This window comes from Centroberyx affinis, unplaced genomic scaffold, assembly GCF_046629955.1.
Source record: "Centroberyx affinis isolate AG114_WGS23_722 - 3 ecotype Tasmania unplaced genomic scaffold, CSIRO-AGI_Caff_v1 ptg004862l_1, whole genome shotgun sequence".
In the NCBI taxonomy this organism is placed as follows: domain Eukaryota; kingdom Metazoa; phylum Chordata; class Actinopteri; order Beryciformes; family Berycidae; genus Centroberyx; species Centroberyx affinis.
The window spans coordinates 2,341-18,539 of NW_027282378.1; the positions used below are offsets into that span (position 1 = coordinate 2,341).

Genomic DNA, 16,199 nt, shown 5'->3' on the forward strand with positions numbered 1-16,199 from the left:
CTCCCCCCCCCTCTCTATCTCTCTCTTTTATACCTTGACAAGGGCAAGGAGAGAAAACTGTTGGCTGGACAAAAAGAAGTGAAATCTTCCGCATGCAGTCAGCCGAATCCTCAGTAGATATATTCAGTGTTTTTTTTGTTTTTTTTTATTATTTTATTTCTGACAATAGAATGAGCTTAAGGGGGATACTGGGTTTTAAAGTTGCAGAAAGGTTTAAAAGGCAAGAAGGACGGGTGGTGGTGTGTGTCTGTGTGTGTGTGTGTGTGTGCGTGTGTGTGTGTGTGTGTGCAGATGTGTGTTTGTGTGTTTGTGCGCCTTAAATCCTAAGCCAGTACCACAGGCATTTTGGATATAGAATAGTAGAGGACAGACATGGAATAGAGAGCACAGGACAGGCAAGAGGATTGAGCCAAATACAACCGGAATAGAGGAGAGAGAGATGAGATGAGGAAGAGACAGAAAACAACAGCTCCACAGGGTGGTGCTAGCCCAGAGCGTTAATAGCGCTTGTGAATGGAAAGTTGGCAATTCAAATCTTGGACCCGCAAAGAAAATATGGGGGAGGAATTTAACTAAAGCGCATTTTATACTTTAATGAAAACAGCGTTTCTGCACGTAAACTGACGCTATTTGACACGCGGAGTCGCGCACTCTGATTGGTTGATCAGAGTGGGCGATCATGACGGCATCCAACTCTTCAAGCTCCAACTGCTCCAACACATCCCAGCTGCGTTGCTATAATCGCGTCCGTGTTCGTTTTTACCGGTGATTGTCCTCACGTCTGCTTTCCTGTTCCTCTCTCTCCCTCTTCTTCTATGTTTCATTTTGGTGCGATATGATTTTTTTAAAAACACTGCCACCCTCTGTACGGGATTTCAACAACATGCTACGTACACATCAACGCAGAAGTATAAAAACTTAAATGAAAGTGCTGCCACATTGTTTACATTCGTGATTTACATTACTTACTTACTTTACGTTTACATTATGTTCGACAGTAAAATGCACTTAAGAAATGCTCTCCCCACGCTCAAAAACTACCACTGATAATGATATTAGCTGCTATAGGAAAAGTTGTGTATTGCTCTGTTTTCTCACAAGCAGTTTTTATTGCTGTCCGTGTATTTTTCACATGCTGAGTTGGGTGAATGAGTTGCCTCTCTCTCCCTCCCTCAAAAAGCAGCAGCTACTGTTCAGGTGCCCTTGAGTGAGGCACTTAACCCCCAACTCCAGCGGAGCTTCCGACAGCACTGTGCACTGAGTACCGGACTTCTCCCAGATGACAACATGTACAACTGTCTGAACATGAAGCGGGGCTCTAATGAAAAAAAGTGCATGTGTGCTCACTTAACCTTTCCTGGATAAATCAAGATGGAAAAAGAGAGAGGGGAAGGGAGGCGCAGAGGAGGTGTCCACTCCCTTGCTCCAGTGCAGCTCCAGTAGGTGTGAGCCTGGTGTGAACCGTTGACCATCTTCTCCTTTGTAGATAGCATATCTTCAGGGGTACATGCTTGGGTCACTGAAGAGTCAGCTCAAAGCCGGCTGAGTACTTCTTTTTTTCCCTCCCCACTCATCTACTGCCCACCCCTGCCCACTTCAGCACTTATCTAGGATAACACAGGGCGGTGGTGTGTGTATGTGTGTGTGTATGTGTGTGTGTGTGTTTGAGGAGTGAGAATAGTTGAAGGAGCGCGGCAAGGTGGATTAGTGAGTGGGTAGTGGTTCTGTCTGTCACTTGCCAGGTCAAGAGAGAGGAGATGAGAGGAAAGGAGAGGAGAGGAGAGGAAAGGGGAGGTGAGGAAAGGAGAGGAGAGGAGAGGAGGAGGGGTTACATAAACTAGTGCACTTGCTGGGAAAACTGTCGATGCTGTTTTTCCAACTAGCACCAACTCCATGCTATGCTGTGAAACAGATGTCGACTCCATTCCATCTCTCTTTCCCACCTTGTGACTAATAGGAGAAAAATACACATATCCCAAAGAAAATGTTTAGCAGGCGCTGGAGTCTAGTAGCTTACAAGGAATGCTTAAGCAATGCCTCCAACTATATTTTCAACTATTTCACAATGTTTCAGCCCTGTGTCTTTATCAGGTGTCTGCTGTAGCTAATGCTGATGTACTTTGGGATTGTATAGTGTAATTTGTAATCTGAGTTCTATGCCAGGAGGTGATGTCATTGATCGGCAGAAGCAGTACCAAGATGAAAACCTAGGGTTGAAAGGTTGCAAAATAGCTGAGCATTGCAAGCAGTGTGTGTGTGTGTGTGTGTGTGTGGGCGTCTCCTTTGTCACGACTCTCTTCCCCACCACCCCACGGACACGCAGTCAGTCGAGACCTTTACATTGATGTCTCAAGTTTCTCAAGTATTCATCCTATGAGAGTGCACCACCTCTCAGTAAAGAACAGGAGAATACGACTGGAATAATTTTTTTTCTCAAAAGAGGGCATGGCAGAAAATCCCGCTCAAGTACTCACATCAGCATCATAAAAGTCCGATTTTTAATTCACTGTGTAACAGTGAATCTCTGCTGTGTTGTCGCTCCTGCCCCAAGATGGATTGTTGTTCATATCTTGCTCTCTGAAGGTGCAAGGAATGCAGGAAGCTGACAGTTGGATATTTTGCCTCATATTCTTTTTTGGAAGTGAAATCCAGATAACAGTGTGGTTAAGTAAAAAAGCAAAACAGGCATTGGACCTTTTTACTGAGACATGCTGTGTTCAGATGAGTGTATGCCTGAGAAATTTAGCTCACTGTGTCGGCCCTTAGACTTTTGACTGTATTGTTTTCTAGAGGTTGGGATTTCAGAACCCACACAGTCTCTAATCTGCTATAGTTCAGTGTGATCCTCTAGTCTACTGTAGCACTGTAGGTGCAGAACACAGCGCTAATATGACTAATATTACATGTACGTGTATAATAGATTCTGCAATTTCCTCTTCAAATCCCCTGCAGTGAGCTCGTCTTATAACAGGCGCATTAAATATGTAGACTCATAATTATTTTGTATGTTTAGTGTGTGTACACCTGTAGGGCAGGATGTGGTGAGCGGAACAAATACTCATGCTCCAAGTCCCAGGGTTTGTTTCACTGCAGGCTTGTGGCTTTTGCAGTATTTAACTTCATTGTGTGTGTGTGTGCGTGTGTGTGTGTGTGTGTGTGTGTGTGTGTCTGTGTGTGTGTGTTCGTTTGTGTCTGCAGGCCTTCTCAGGGAACTCCAACTCGGAGAGTGCGGTTCGCCATGAGCTGCAGCAGGGAATCGTAGCCCGCTTCCTGAGGCTAGTCCCACTGGACTGGAGTGAGGAGGGACGCATTGGTCTGCGCATTGAAGTCTACGGCTGCTCCTACTGTGAGTGCACACACACACACACACACACACACACACACACACACACACACACACACACACACACAGACAAACACGGTCTCGCAAATTTGGCCCACTTGCTACATTTCTATTCTTCTATCTCTCTTTTTATTTCTCTTTCACATACACACACACAGCCTCACTTGTAATCTTCAGACATTAATTATTAAAACAATCATATCACAAGATTAAGATAGTGCTATTCATTTACATATTAATAATTTTAGCCACTCAGTGGCTTGTGTCAAAAAGTAGTCGATGATATTAGCCCTCCACACACACACACACACACACACACACACACACACACACACTCACACTCAGCCTGTTCATACTGTAAAAATATTACAATTACGGATCCATAGGGAGAGTCTAATGATGGTTTGTCAGCTCCAATCAAGTCACGGTGGGTATTCCATCATTATGAGCTAATTTTATATAGGAATCAAATGAAGATGGAAGTGATGTGCAAACATGCATAGACGTACACATGCACACACACAGGCAAACACATAAACACACAATGTGTGCATAAATATACAGTACACACTCATAGATAGGCAGACACATACACACACACTGTCTCTCATTCTCTAACGAATGTATCATCCAGGGAACTGACTCTCTTGCAGCCTCTTAGCTCTCATCCTATTAAAGGCTGCCAAATTGATTTTGATAACAATTTTCAATTAAGGCTCTGCATAAATTACTGTTATAAGTGACACACGTACATCTTTCATTCCAGAGATGCAATTACACTGCGTGTGTGGATATGTCTGTGTTTATGTATGTGTGTCTGTGTGTTGTGTCTGTCTTTGAGCAGTCTCAGTGTGTGCATGCGAGTGTGTGTGTGTGTGTGTGTGTGTGTACATGAGCATATTGCATTCCAGTCAGTCCTGAGCCCTTTGATTATATTTCCCTTGTCTCATTTCTCTCCCATGTTGAAAGAAAATCAAGCCAGTGGAGATAAGGACTTACAACAAGATGTGGCGCACGCAGCACACACACACCAACCCACACACGCGCGCGCTCGCACACACACACACCCACACTGACCGCAACAAAAACACAGACATCCAGCCTACATCCAAGTCTATACACAATACCCCTCCCCTCACACACAAACACTACTGCACTAACAAACAAACTTTGACTGGGAACTGATTATTTCACCATGATACACTGATCACTTTTGTGTTTAGATAATGTCAGCTTGTTACTGTAGCCAGTTCATTTTCATCAGCCACTGTGGCCAATTGAGGACATACGCTGTCTGACGTGTTTCCTCTTTTAGTTCAAATTGAGACATGAGGCAAGGACAAATCTTCAACTAGCTTGTGAAAACTAGTAGTAGTGGTACCAGTATGCTCTCCAACATTGTTTTTGCTTTCCTTACATGTGCGTGTCAGAGAGCTCAGTCTGAATTGAGAAAACTGAATTTGAGAGTATTTGAATGCAGAAGCATTACAGAACCCCTAGTGGCCATGTTGGGAGACCACAGTCTAGTCCGACATGCTGCTGTCAACACTCGAACACTATGGTCAACTTTTGTTGTATGGTTTAGAGGTCCGCAACCCGACCCGAACCCGACGGGACCCGAGACTGTATGTCGGGTATTGGCCGTGTAGGGCTTGGTTTTTAAATGAATAATTCAGGCTCGGGTCAGGTCGGGTCGGGCTCGGTTGTTTTATTTTTTAATGCGTGGAAAAAAACACAATGTTTTATGCTCCTGGCTTTCTCCTGAAGCTCTGTGTCACACAGGCTGGGCACACACAGCCCGCCCCCCCCCCTCCGTCTGCTGAGCGCTGTGAAGCGCCACTCTCTCTCTCTCCACTCCTTTCCGCTCTGTCACTTCTGGTGCTGAAAGACGCGCAGCGGCTACAGTACCAAAATTTTTGTTTTACTATTTCATTTTCTGTTTTACAAATGATAAAGGGAAAATCAAGTCCTTTATAAATGTTGTAGTATCTGCCGTTTCTGACCAGGAAAACATTTGTGGATTTTGAAATGAAAATCAAATCACCATTTGTTTTTAATTTTTTAATTTCTGTTACTGAAAAGAAAATAGAATGACCAAAAAATAGACAGACCACGAGGCTATGACTTTTAAATGGGAACATTTTGATTTCCGGTTTCAGGTCGGGTTTGGGCTTCAAATGTTGCATTAGAGTCGGGCTGAGTTTCGGGTCAGGCCTGAACGTTGTGGATTCGGGCTGGGCTCAGGCTTAACTTCCAGGCCCGTGCAGACCTCTAGTATGGTTGCCTGCTCAAATTAGGCAGACAAAACGGCCAAGAAGAAGGCATTTTGTAGACTTCCAAAAATTGGCGCACATGAAAGAGAAAACAATTATCAGAAAAAACAAGATGACGATGGATACTCTCAATCAATCAGGCAGGTAGCAGTCAGTACAGGGTGTCAGATCATTTCATATCCGGTGAGTAATTTTCACTAAGAATAGCTTTCTAAATATTTAAATATAAGGCCAGTAAGAGTTAAGAGTCAACAAGAAATGTTACTCAATTTTAGAGAAAGAAATGTCTGAATGATTGCTAGCATACACAACAGCAGAGTTGGCTGTCACGTAAGGTCACTTGTAAACATAATTTGTCTGTGACAGCAAGATGGACACATAAAGAAGTAACTTAACTGAAACACTTGTTGAAGTGTTGACAGTTACATTTACCCATAGAACTGGTAAAGTGGATTGAAGCTAAATTGTCTAGCTAACACTGGCATGCCTTTGTTAGACTTTCAGCTAAGCTAGCAGCACGCTCACTTTGATAGCTAATGTTAGCTTGTTGAAAGCAGAGCAGCACAACAAATATTTACCCTTGCTGACAAAATATTATTCCACTCCCGATCACCACATTTGGTTGTCTGGCCCATCCAGATGTGAAAACCCAGTATGCCTGCAAACTTTTAGCGGCTTTCAGGTCCTCCATGGTGCAAGGGCTCAGGCCATTAAAGACTAGGTAGTTAATGATGTCAGGTTATGTAATACATGCATAAATTGTAACATTTTCAGACCATTCAGCTTTTGGGATGTGTTTTCAAACCGGGAGGCAATCAAATGGCTGCCTCTGGCTCCACGAGGTCTCGTTATCCAACATTTTCTGACGAGAAGTTCTCCAGACCTCCTTTAGTTTGAGACAGAGGTCTGGCAATGTGAGATTAGTGGTCTTCCAACAGGGTGTCATGCATGGGTGCTATGGTATTTAGAACACTCCTGTAAAAGGGCTTATTCAAATACAATCTATGCTGACAGTAATCCCCTTCCAAACGTGTCCTATAGGAGATTTGTGCAGTGAAAATGTCATCTCTTCAGGTGAATTTATTCATTGTTGTCCATGTATTTTTCACATGCTGCAATGCAGATTTATTTATTTTTTATTTTTTTCAAATTTGTGCACTGGGATGACAGGTGCCATGTAATTAAAAAAGTCAAAACTGGATATTCAAGGTTTCTGCAGGATACCAACAATGTATTTGTGTGCAGATTACATAAATCTCTATTTTTCTTCCATATAAATTTCCCTTTCAGCCCTCACATTTACTGTAGAGAGAGAGAGAGAGAGAGAGAGAGAGAGAGAGAGAAGGTAAACTCCAAAATCCCCCAACACACACAGCGGCAGCGTTAGCCTAAATCTTAGAGAATTCTAGGAAAATCTGGGCAGACAGTGATTTGTACTCTCTCCTGCCTCAGTAATAACAACCACTGCTGAAGTGCCCTTGAGCAAGGCACTTAACCCCCAACTGCTGCAGTGGAGCTGCTCAGCGGTCAGCAGGAGGTGGCGGTTATAATGCCCAGGTGTGAATGTATGGAAGCAGTTTGGAAAAGAGCAAGTTTCCTTAATTTCCATGGTATTCTGCCATTCAAAGAAAGAGATAGGCCGATGGGTAGATAGTGTCTGAGGTAAAAAGCAATACTGTTAACAGAGTGCTGTGCTGTTCCTGGGCCATTTTAGAGTAATGACAGAGCAAGATGGCTCGACCCGCTGTGTTTATGTTTCTGACAAATATGAATATTGCTTGCCACGCCTTGACGTGTGTCAGACGAGACACGTAATAAATACACAATCAGGCAAACACATGCTTACGATTACTCTCAGGGAAACCAGTGATAGAACACAAACACTCACACAGACACACACACACACCTACACACTCACTCCCCTTGGCCTGGTGCATCATCATTCAGAGTTGTCTGTCAGCTGTGTTTGAAAGCCCGCAGTGCTTTCTCATGATTATGCTGTCACTGCTCCTATCTTCGCCATTCACTCAGAAAATGAGAACTCATATATCCATCTATTCATCCGCCCATCCCTCACTCGCCAACTCTCCAACTCTCTTACAATCAACTTTGCCTAAATTTTTATCCATGCTTCCCATGCGGAAAGATAAGGGAGGGAGGAAGTACAGTGTTCGAGAAAGACAGAGGAAAGAGGCGGCGAGATAAAGACGCAACGAGGAAGGAGGAAGAAAGAGGATGAGAGCAATAAAGAGAAGTAGTAGGAGGAGGAGGAGAAGGAGGCAGATAAATATAGATGTTATGTTCCCAGTGTAATCACCAAATATGTAGGTTTCAGACGCTAATTCTGGGTTTTGAAAACGTATGATAATTAGATGCAATACCATATTATGACTCATCCAGAACTGTGTAATATAAGACTGTGTGTGTGTGTATGTGTGTGCGTGTCTGCTTGTGTGTGTGTGTGTGTGTGTGTGTGTGTATGCGTGTGTGTGTGTGTCAGAGATAGAGGCTATGAAGGAGTCGTGATCCACCGTGCTGTGGCATTAACATGCTCATTTCCATTTTGATTAACACAGGATCAACAGAAAATCAATTATTTCATAGATGAGGAAGGAAACAGAAGAGTCAGTGTGTGAGAAAAAGGGGGAGAGAGACTTAAAGGGGAGTGAGAAAGAAAGAAAGAGAGAGGGTGTGCAAATTAAATTTTCTATACAAATGCAATCACCCGCATACAAGTAGATTTTCAAAAGAACGCAAGCGTATCATAATATCTGACTTCAACCTGTGGCCTATTTATACTGACAGTATGCTTTGTAAATCTGTTGTCAAAATAATCTATCACCATAATCATCTGTTGAGTCTAAGAAATGTATTTATGTAGATTTTCTTTGTGGATATCATCTGTTGCTGTAGCGAGACCAGAGATGAAACAGTACGAAAACCAAAACAACAACTTTGCAGCTTTAAGCCTCAGGGGGGCTGCAAGTGGGGGGAAAACATGCCATACAATATGCTTGAGAGAGTGAGACGTTCTCCCTTTTGTCTTTGATTCAAGTTAAGACACATACACACACACACACACACACACACAGACAACAAACACACACCCTTGCCCTCTTACAATACAGTCAAAAGAAATAAACTTTACAGTCAAGCAATTTTCCAAAATGCTCACTATAGACTCAAACGCAACATAACATGTGTAATACGTCAGGTTTTTTTTCATGTCAAGTGGAGAATGATTATGAATATGATGTGATCATTATCAGTTCAATCACAAACTTTATTGTCAACTGCAATCACATCAGTTTGAAAAGATTTAATGCACTATGTTTTTCATTATCTTAAAGCCATTTTGATCTAAAATATCTTATAGACAAATATAACTAGTGAAGTTTTGATTTGTTTTGAGCACTGCATAATTCCATTTGTGTTATTTCATAGCTTTGATGTCTTTACTATTATTCTAAAATGTGAAAAATAGTAAAAATAAAGAAAAATGTATATGTCCAAACTTTTGACTGGTAGTGTAGCAAAAGTTTACACCTTACTGTACCGAAGTTATAAAAAATTACAGAAGTCACACACACAAGATATTGATGAAAATGGGTATAAATATTTCTACTGACATTATATTATTATGTTGAAGCCATAAAAATGTTCACCTATGCAGCTAACACCCCCACCACAGAGCAGCATGGTACGTCCCATCTGTTGACATTATGTGCTGACATCCAGTTCTAGCTTACAGCCTCTGATGAGTAATAGCTGGGACTCTCCCTGAGTTGGAGATGCTAGTTATTCTCTGTCACGCAGTGCTCCACATCTAGCCTCCCTCCCTCCCGGTCCATCTCTGTCCCTCTCCGTCGCTTCACATCTCTGGTGGAAAAACGCCATCTGGGTCAGGCTCTCGTCCGAGAAATCTCAGCCATCTTGAGTGTGCGCCGTCACAGCTGTCCTGGCTGGAGACCAAAAAGTCATACTCCTCCCTCTCTCTCTCTCTCTCTCTCTCTCTCTCTCTCTCTCTCTCTCTCTCTCTCTCACTCTCTCTGCTGGTGGTAGAAAAGCCCTCCATCCTCCATGAAGTTTCCCTCCTGACAGCGAGCACTCGGCGGAGCTGGCAGCCCCCTTTCTGTGTAGCACACCTAGATCTGCAATATCTCACAAAACAATTGGAAAAATGTCATCTACCACCACTGTTTGGACCATAAACATGACAGAAGGAGATGATGAGAGGGAGAGGGGGGGGGGGGGAGAGAGAGAGAGAGAGAGAGAGTGATAGAAGAAGGGGAAAGAGGGGAAGCTGTAGAGAAGAGAAAGAAAAGAGAAGGGAGGGACAGCAAGGGGGAGTGATGGAGAGAGACATAAGAAGGAGGGAGAGGAAGAAGAGAGAGGGAGAGAGCAAGAGAAGGAGGTAAGGGAGTGAAAGAGATGGAAAGACATGTATTTCTACCTGTGAGAGGCAGCGTGGGATCATTTCAGAAGCACTGAAGTTAGAACAAAGGGAGTAGATGTAATTTCCTCCCTCCCCTCCTCTTTCGAGTTTTATCATGAAAGGACAGGTTCTGTGTGTGTGTGTGTGTGTGTGTGTGTGTGTGTGTGTGTGTGTGTGAGTGCGTGCGGTGCGTGCGTGCGTGCGTGTGTACTGTATAGGCTTGTATGTGAGAAAGCAACAGAGCATGAAAGAGTGAGAGACAGTGTGTCTGTGCATGTGTGTGTGTCTGTGTATAAGATGATCCGATCATTCCCAAGTTCTCTCATCTGACCCTCTCCTGTACACGTTTCTCCTCTGCCCACTCTAACCAATCTCACACACACACACACACACACACACACACTCCTCTCCACTAACCACTCGAACAGTTGGGGTGATAATACTGAGATTGAGGAGCGACTCAAGCACTGTATTTTATTTCTCCTCTTTAGATCTCCTGTAGCCTACATGCTCCACTCTCCACTCTTCCCTCCTCCTTTTTAAGATGAAAGGTTTCATTCTCAATTGCTGCATATCCAGTTTAGCCAAAAAAGATTTTACTGATGAAAACTAGCTGTCTGTCTGTGAAGCTGACCAACAGCGTAAAGTATCAGTATATCAATTGTATATTTACAATTTACAAGAATTCCCAACATCTAAGTTACGCTGATGACAACATCACATAAACAACATAAGTAAAGAAGACCCAAGGCAACCTGCTTAGGCCTATACATTAATTTAGATTCACTATAGCATATGTAGGCATAGAATAGCAACTTCTAGCTAATGTAGCCTGCATTAGCAGAACAGGAGATAGCCAATTCTGATATTGGCCATTTACTTACATTCCTGAATCATTTATGCATAGCTTTCCAACCTGTGTTTCTACTGTTTTCTCAACGTTAGATTCTTGCCATGATATTTTTAGCATGGCAATATAACATATAAGTACATAAGTTATCACTACCAGCCTATGGCTTGCTAGTTTAATGTTCCTAAATCTATTCATAGATTGATAAATGACATAATGTTCCTAGTTTTACATGAAAATGTGATGTTGACATTTTTGTTTTTTTCATAATAGGTATCTACACATTTAAAAAAATATGTTAAATAATGACAAATATCAAATCATTATTTTGTGCAAAATGATGAATATACCATGCCATTATTATTATTATTAAAATAAAACATTGATTCTAATACGGGTCATTTCTGATCCAGTCTTGACAGAGAGCTTCCAGTAGCCTGTGCATCAAAGGGTTAAAATAATGGATATGTCACTTTGGGATGAGAGTCTTGATTTATTTTCCTTTTGTATTGATTTTTATCTTCCATCTTCTCCACACCCTCCAGTTCGCTTCGCTGGCCAACCTGCACATGACTTCTCCTTATCTGCAATCTCAATTTATCACTAATCCCTCTCCCGCTTGCTCTCTCTCTCTCTCTCTGTCTCTCACTGTCACCATCTCTCTTTTTCTCACTCACTCTCTTTCTGTCTGTCTTTCTCTTTTGCTCTCTTTTCATTCTCTCCCTGTTTGTGTGTCTCTATCTCTGGCTTTCGCTCTGTTTCTCCTACTGTCTTTCTTTCTTAGGGGCGGACGTGATCAACTTTGATGGACAGGGTGTAATCTCATATCGTTTTAAGGTACTGCATTTGCTATTTTGATATGTATTTTTATAGACTATAATTATAGACAGTATAATCAGTTTTAATTAGGTCTCTTATGCAGTTGGTGAGAGCTTCAAAATAGACAAATAGCAGGAAGCCTTCACCACTTTCACAGGCATGAGAAATAATATGATTAATTTCAGTATTTAGTATATATAGAGTATATAGATCCAGCATGAAACTTTTAATTGCTTCTATTTCTAAGTCCTTACAGTTGAAGCTAAAGGTTATTTTTTAATAACTTACAAGGTGAAAATTGAAAAGTTGATCTCTATTTTTCTCTGTCAAAGTTAAACAGCAAACATTTAACGACAAGGCCTGCATCTTCTACATAAAGGCACAAGCACACAAATATGGTATTAAATGGAATTAAAAATGATGTTCGTCAGTTGGCAAATCACCAATGATACAGTATTTCATTCTTAAACTTATGTGTCAAGACAGTTGACTTTTACACACATTTTCACACATATTGCTAGAATTGTTTAAATGCTATCAGATAGTCCTTGTATTGTGTCACATTTCACAAGTCAGAGGATTATCAAACTTGCGAAACACATGACTTCATAGATTATTGATCTTTGTAATCAGAGCTTTAAAATGGTATATTACATAATAGGCATCAATAATTTATTTAGTTTGAATCATAAGTTTTTGTAGAATCAAACAGTTCATTTTGATCAAACCTTTTCTGCTTGAGAATGGGTCTCCTGTGAAGTGAAATGAGCCTGCAGGGTTCATGGCGTTTGGTCACACTTGTGCAGGTGAAGAAGATGAAGATCATTAAGGACGTGATCGCGCTGAAGTTCAAGACGTCGGAGAGCGAGGGCATCATCCTCCACGGGGAGGGCCAGCAGGGAGACTACATCACCCTGGAGCTCCGCAAGGCCAAGCTGCTGCTGCAGATTAACCTGGGTGGGCAACGCACATGCACACACACACACACACACACACACACACGGTTGGAAAATGCTCAGCCACAGAGGACAGAGATCAATGAGCAACGCCCATGTTTGAGCTATTTTTAATGTACAGTGACGGAATGACAATCAGATTAAAGTGAAGAATCTTTAATTTCAAAAGATTTTCAGTCATATCGGATGAGCAGGACAAATCTTCAGCTCATTTGGTCCTGGTCCCCCTTTTCAGTGTGCCAAAAGTATTTGGACAGATGGATATTATAATCTATTATATAATGTAGTCTTTTTCACAGAAATTCTTACTGTGCAATGACTTCTAGACATCTGAAGGCCATAAACATCACAATACAATCTAGTTTTCATGTTCTCTTTTAATCGTTTTTGTATTTCATTCTGTCTAAAATAAATCAGCTGTGACTCCACTTGGCTTTAAATTACTCTGAGGCACAACCATGTACTACATGTACATGGTTGTGGCAAATAAGATCAAGGGTCTGAAATAAAGCTAGTAAGTAAACAAGGATCTGAGTGATCAGTCCACCTCTGAATCATCATGCCTCTGTGACAGAGCTTCAAGATTGAAATGTATACAGCTTAAGCATGTTTTTTTTTCTCCCTACTATTTATTTCCTATTAAAAACATTCCTTCATATATCGTATATCGTTATTATGTTTTTTCATTTCTTTTATTTGTTTGAATAGGTCAAGCACAGATAATGTTAACACCTATATCAATTACAGCATCTGATGTGTTCTCTGTGTTTCCGGAAACAGCCACTCGATGGACACTGACTGAAATATCCTAATATTATTGTGATTATTCATATTATTTGTTAATTACAGGCAGTAACCAGTATGGCTCCATCCTGGGCCATACCTCTGTGACTACTGGCAGCCTATTGGACGACCACCACTGGCACTCAGTGGTGATCGAACGCTACCGTCGCAACGTCAACTTCACCTTGGACAGACACACTCAGCACTTCAGGACCAACGGAGAGTTCGACCACCTCGATCTGGACTACGAGGTGAGGGGCAAAATGGATTTACTGTACACACACACACCGGGGATGTGAGGAGCACAGAAAAGCAGGCAGCTGAAAACACACAAATCCAGACACACACACGCACAAAAAGGAGGTGATAGGGAAATATGCACAAGCACATATAAGCATGTTTGCATTTCTTTCTTTATACTCCATCCATCTGTCTGTTTCTGTCTTTCTGCCTCTCTCTTCTGCTGGTTCCACTTGCAGTTTTGCGATCTCATTCTAAAGATCAGATTTCAGCAGATCATTATCTCTGTATGTCCACACTTGACCTGAAAACGGCTCTACATTGCTTGGATGCTCAAGCGTGGCCGGATTGCGTCTAGACTATGCAGAATTCAGCTCACAGTGCAAGCCTGACCGTGTCGATATGTGGGATTTAAAGATCCGATAGCAGTGTGAGCACAATCTGATGTTTCTGTGTCCTGACCTGTCACTCCGTGCGTCCCGGCGTGATCGGACAATAATAGCCGCATTAAGATGACAAGTGTGACCGCAGCCTCTGTTCCTCTTTCACACTTGCACCTACTGCCTCTGTAATGACTTGCTGCGCTGTCTGCATCCGTGCCTTATACCCTCCAACTCTCGCCAACTATGAGTCAGTTTGGTACACTAATTAACTGTTAGCCTTGCAAGCGCCCGACGCTTGCCTCTCCCGCTTTACCCCCCTCACTTCCACCTCCTGCCTGCTCCCCTTTCCATTGCCTTTACTCTGTGCTTGTTACAAAGCCATAATGTCATAGCATAGCACACCTTTCCTCTCCCCCGCTGTCTGCTGCCATTATTATCATGCTGCTGATCTTTTTAGCACTGCATTACCGCACAGTATGTACTAGCTGCTGTTGTTGTCTCTGCTGCTGCTGCTTCTTCTGCTGCTTCCTCATCATCTTCTTCTTCTTCTTCTTCTTCTTCTTCTTCTTCTTCTTCTTCTTCTTCTTCTTCTGCTTCTCCAACCACTTCATTTTCCTCTACTCTCCTTATTCGACTTCTTCAATCTCTTCTTTGTGTTGCTGTTTTTCTTCAACCTCTTGTCGTTATAGTATTTCATTATCTTCCCTTATATTCTTTTTTTTTTTTTTCAACACCCTCCGATCTCTGCTGGTAGCTTGGTCTCCAGTGTCTCTGAATTGTGCATTGTTACAACACAGGAAATTATATATTGGTTTTACACTGTGCTATAATACTAATCCATAAAAAACACATAATTAATGTCCCTCAGTAATGGAATGCAACGCGTGCAGCTAATAATACTTAAAGTAGGAAATTGATTTTGGAACATATAATTGGTATCGTATGCACTTTTGAGTGTGTGTGTGTGTGTGTGTGTGCTTTCATGCATGTTCGTGTATGTACTGTGTGTGCATGTGCAACCATTTACATGTGTGAGTATACATGTGTGTGCGCGCGTACGTGCATATCGATATGTGTTTGTGTGTCAGTGTGTGACCTTTAGCAGGTATTGCTGATATGGCTGATCTGTTCCAATGTTAAGTGGGATACAGAGAAATGGAGCAGGACAAACCACACTCCAATTAAACTGAAGCTGTTGAATTTGTGGTGAACCCTGGAGGGATATTGGCAGTAGTGTTATTGCCTGACTGAGTCTCTCTACAGATAGCGTAACTGCAACCGGCTTTTACTCAGAGCTTACCACCCAACTCCATCTCGTCTGCCTCCTGTGCGCTTGTGTGCATGTGTGCACGGGTGTGTGTCTTCTGCTCCCAGTTAAGCCTATAGACCGAGTATCCGGGTCTATCCTTGGCAGTAATTATTAAGACTAGTGAAGCATCACCACAGACACATACTGTATACACACACACACACACAGAGACACACATCTACTGATAATTGCACTCCATCCTCCGCCATCTCTGCTTCCCTCAGAGCTGGTCTGAAACAGAAAACTGAACACATGTACTACTGTAAAGAAACCGCTTTACATTTTTATTAATTCCACACCCTTCAGTACACCAGATGCCTATTTATTAACATACCATCTCCTCTCCTCTCCTCTCAACACTTCTGTTTCCCTCAAACCTCCTGTCAAAACAAGTTTATTTATATAGCCTTTTATCATAAACATGTCTCAAAGGGCTTTACATACCATATAATATACTTGTCATATACCATAATACATCACTATATACCATGCTAGATCATGTACTACATCATATGCATATAGTACATCTAATACACTCATGCCGAAGGGAAAATTAGAGTCTTCAGTTTACCTGACTTGCATGTGTTTGGACTGTGGGAGGAAACCAGAGCACCCAGAGGAAGGAAAGGAACCCCTTCCTTTGATCCCTTGACCCCATGCCTGCTTGTTCTTCCAGGTCACCTTAGCACTGTCTTCATCATTGCTGCAGTCCTAACTTGTGATGCCAACCGGATACTGTAGCTTAACCAGTGTTTCCTGAAGAATTATTTGTCGACGCGGGGGTTGGTGCTAATTGTCCCCCACAGTG

At 42.2% G+C, this 16,199-nt stretch overlaps 1 protein-coding gene across 1 annotated transcript in view; it reads left to right on the plus strand.

Moving 5' to 3' along the window:
- Positions 1-679: 679 nt before the first annotated feature.
- LOC139666197 (contactin-associated protein-like 2) overlaps positions 680-16,199 on the plus strand; it is a gene marked incomplete at its 3' end in the record, with an annotated part of 58,514 nt that continues 42,994 nt past the window's right edge. Inside the window, exons 1-5 of the mRNA XM_071545328.1 lie at positions 680-751; positions 3,199-3,346; positions 11,686-11,738; positions 12,527-12,677; positions 13,526-13,710. Coding sequence (XP_071401429.1) covers positions 680-751; positions 3,199-3,346; positions 11,686-11,738; positions 12,527-12,677; positions 13,526-13,710 — 609 coding nt within the window. The remainder of the gene's footprint in view (positions 752-3,198; positions 3,347-11,685; positions 11,739-12,526; positions 12,678-13,525; positions 13,711-16,199) is intronic.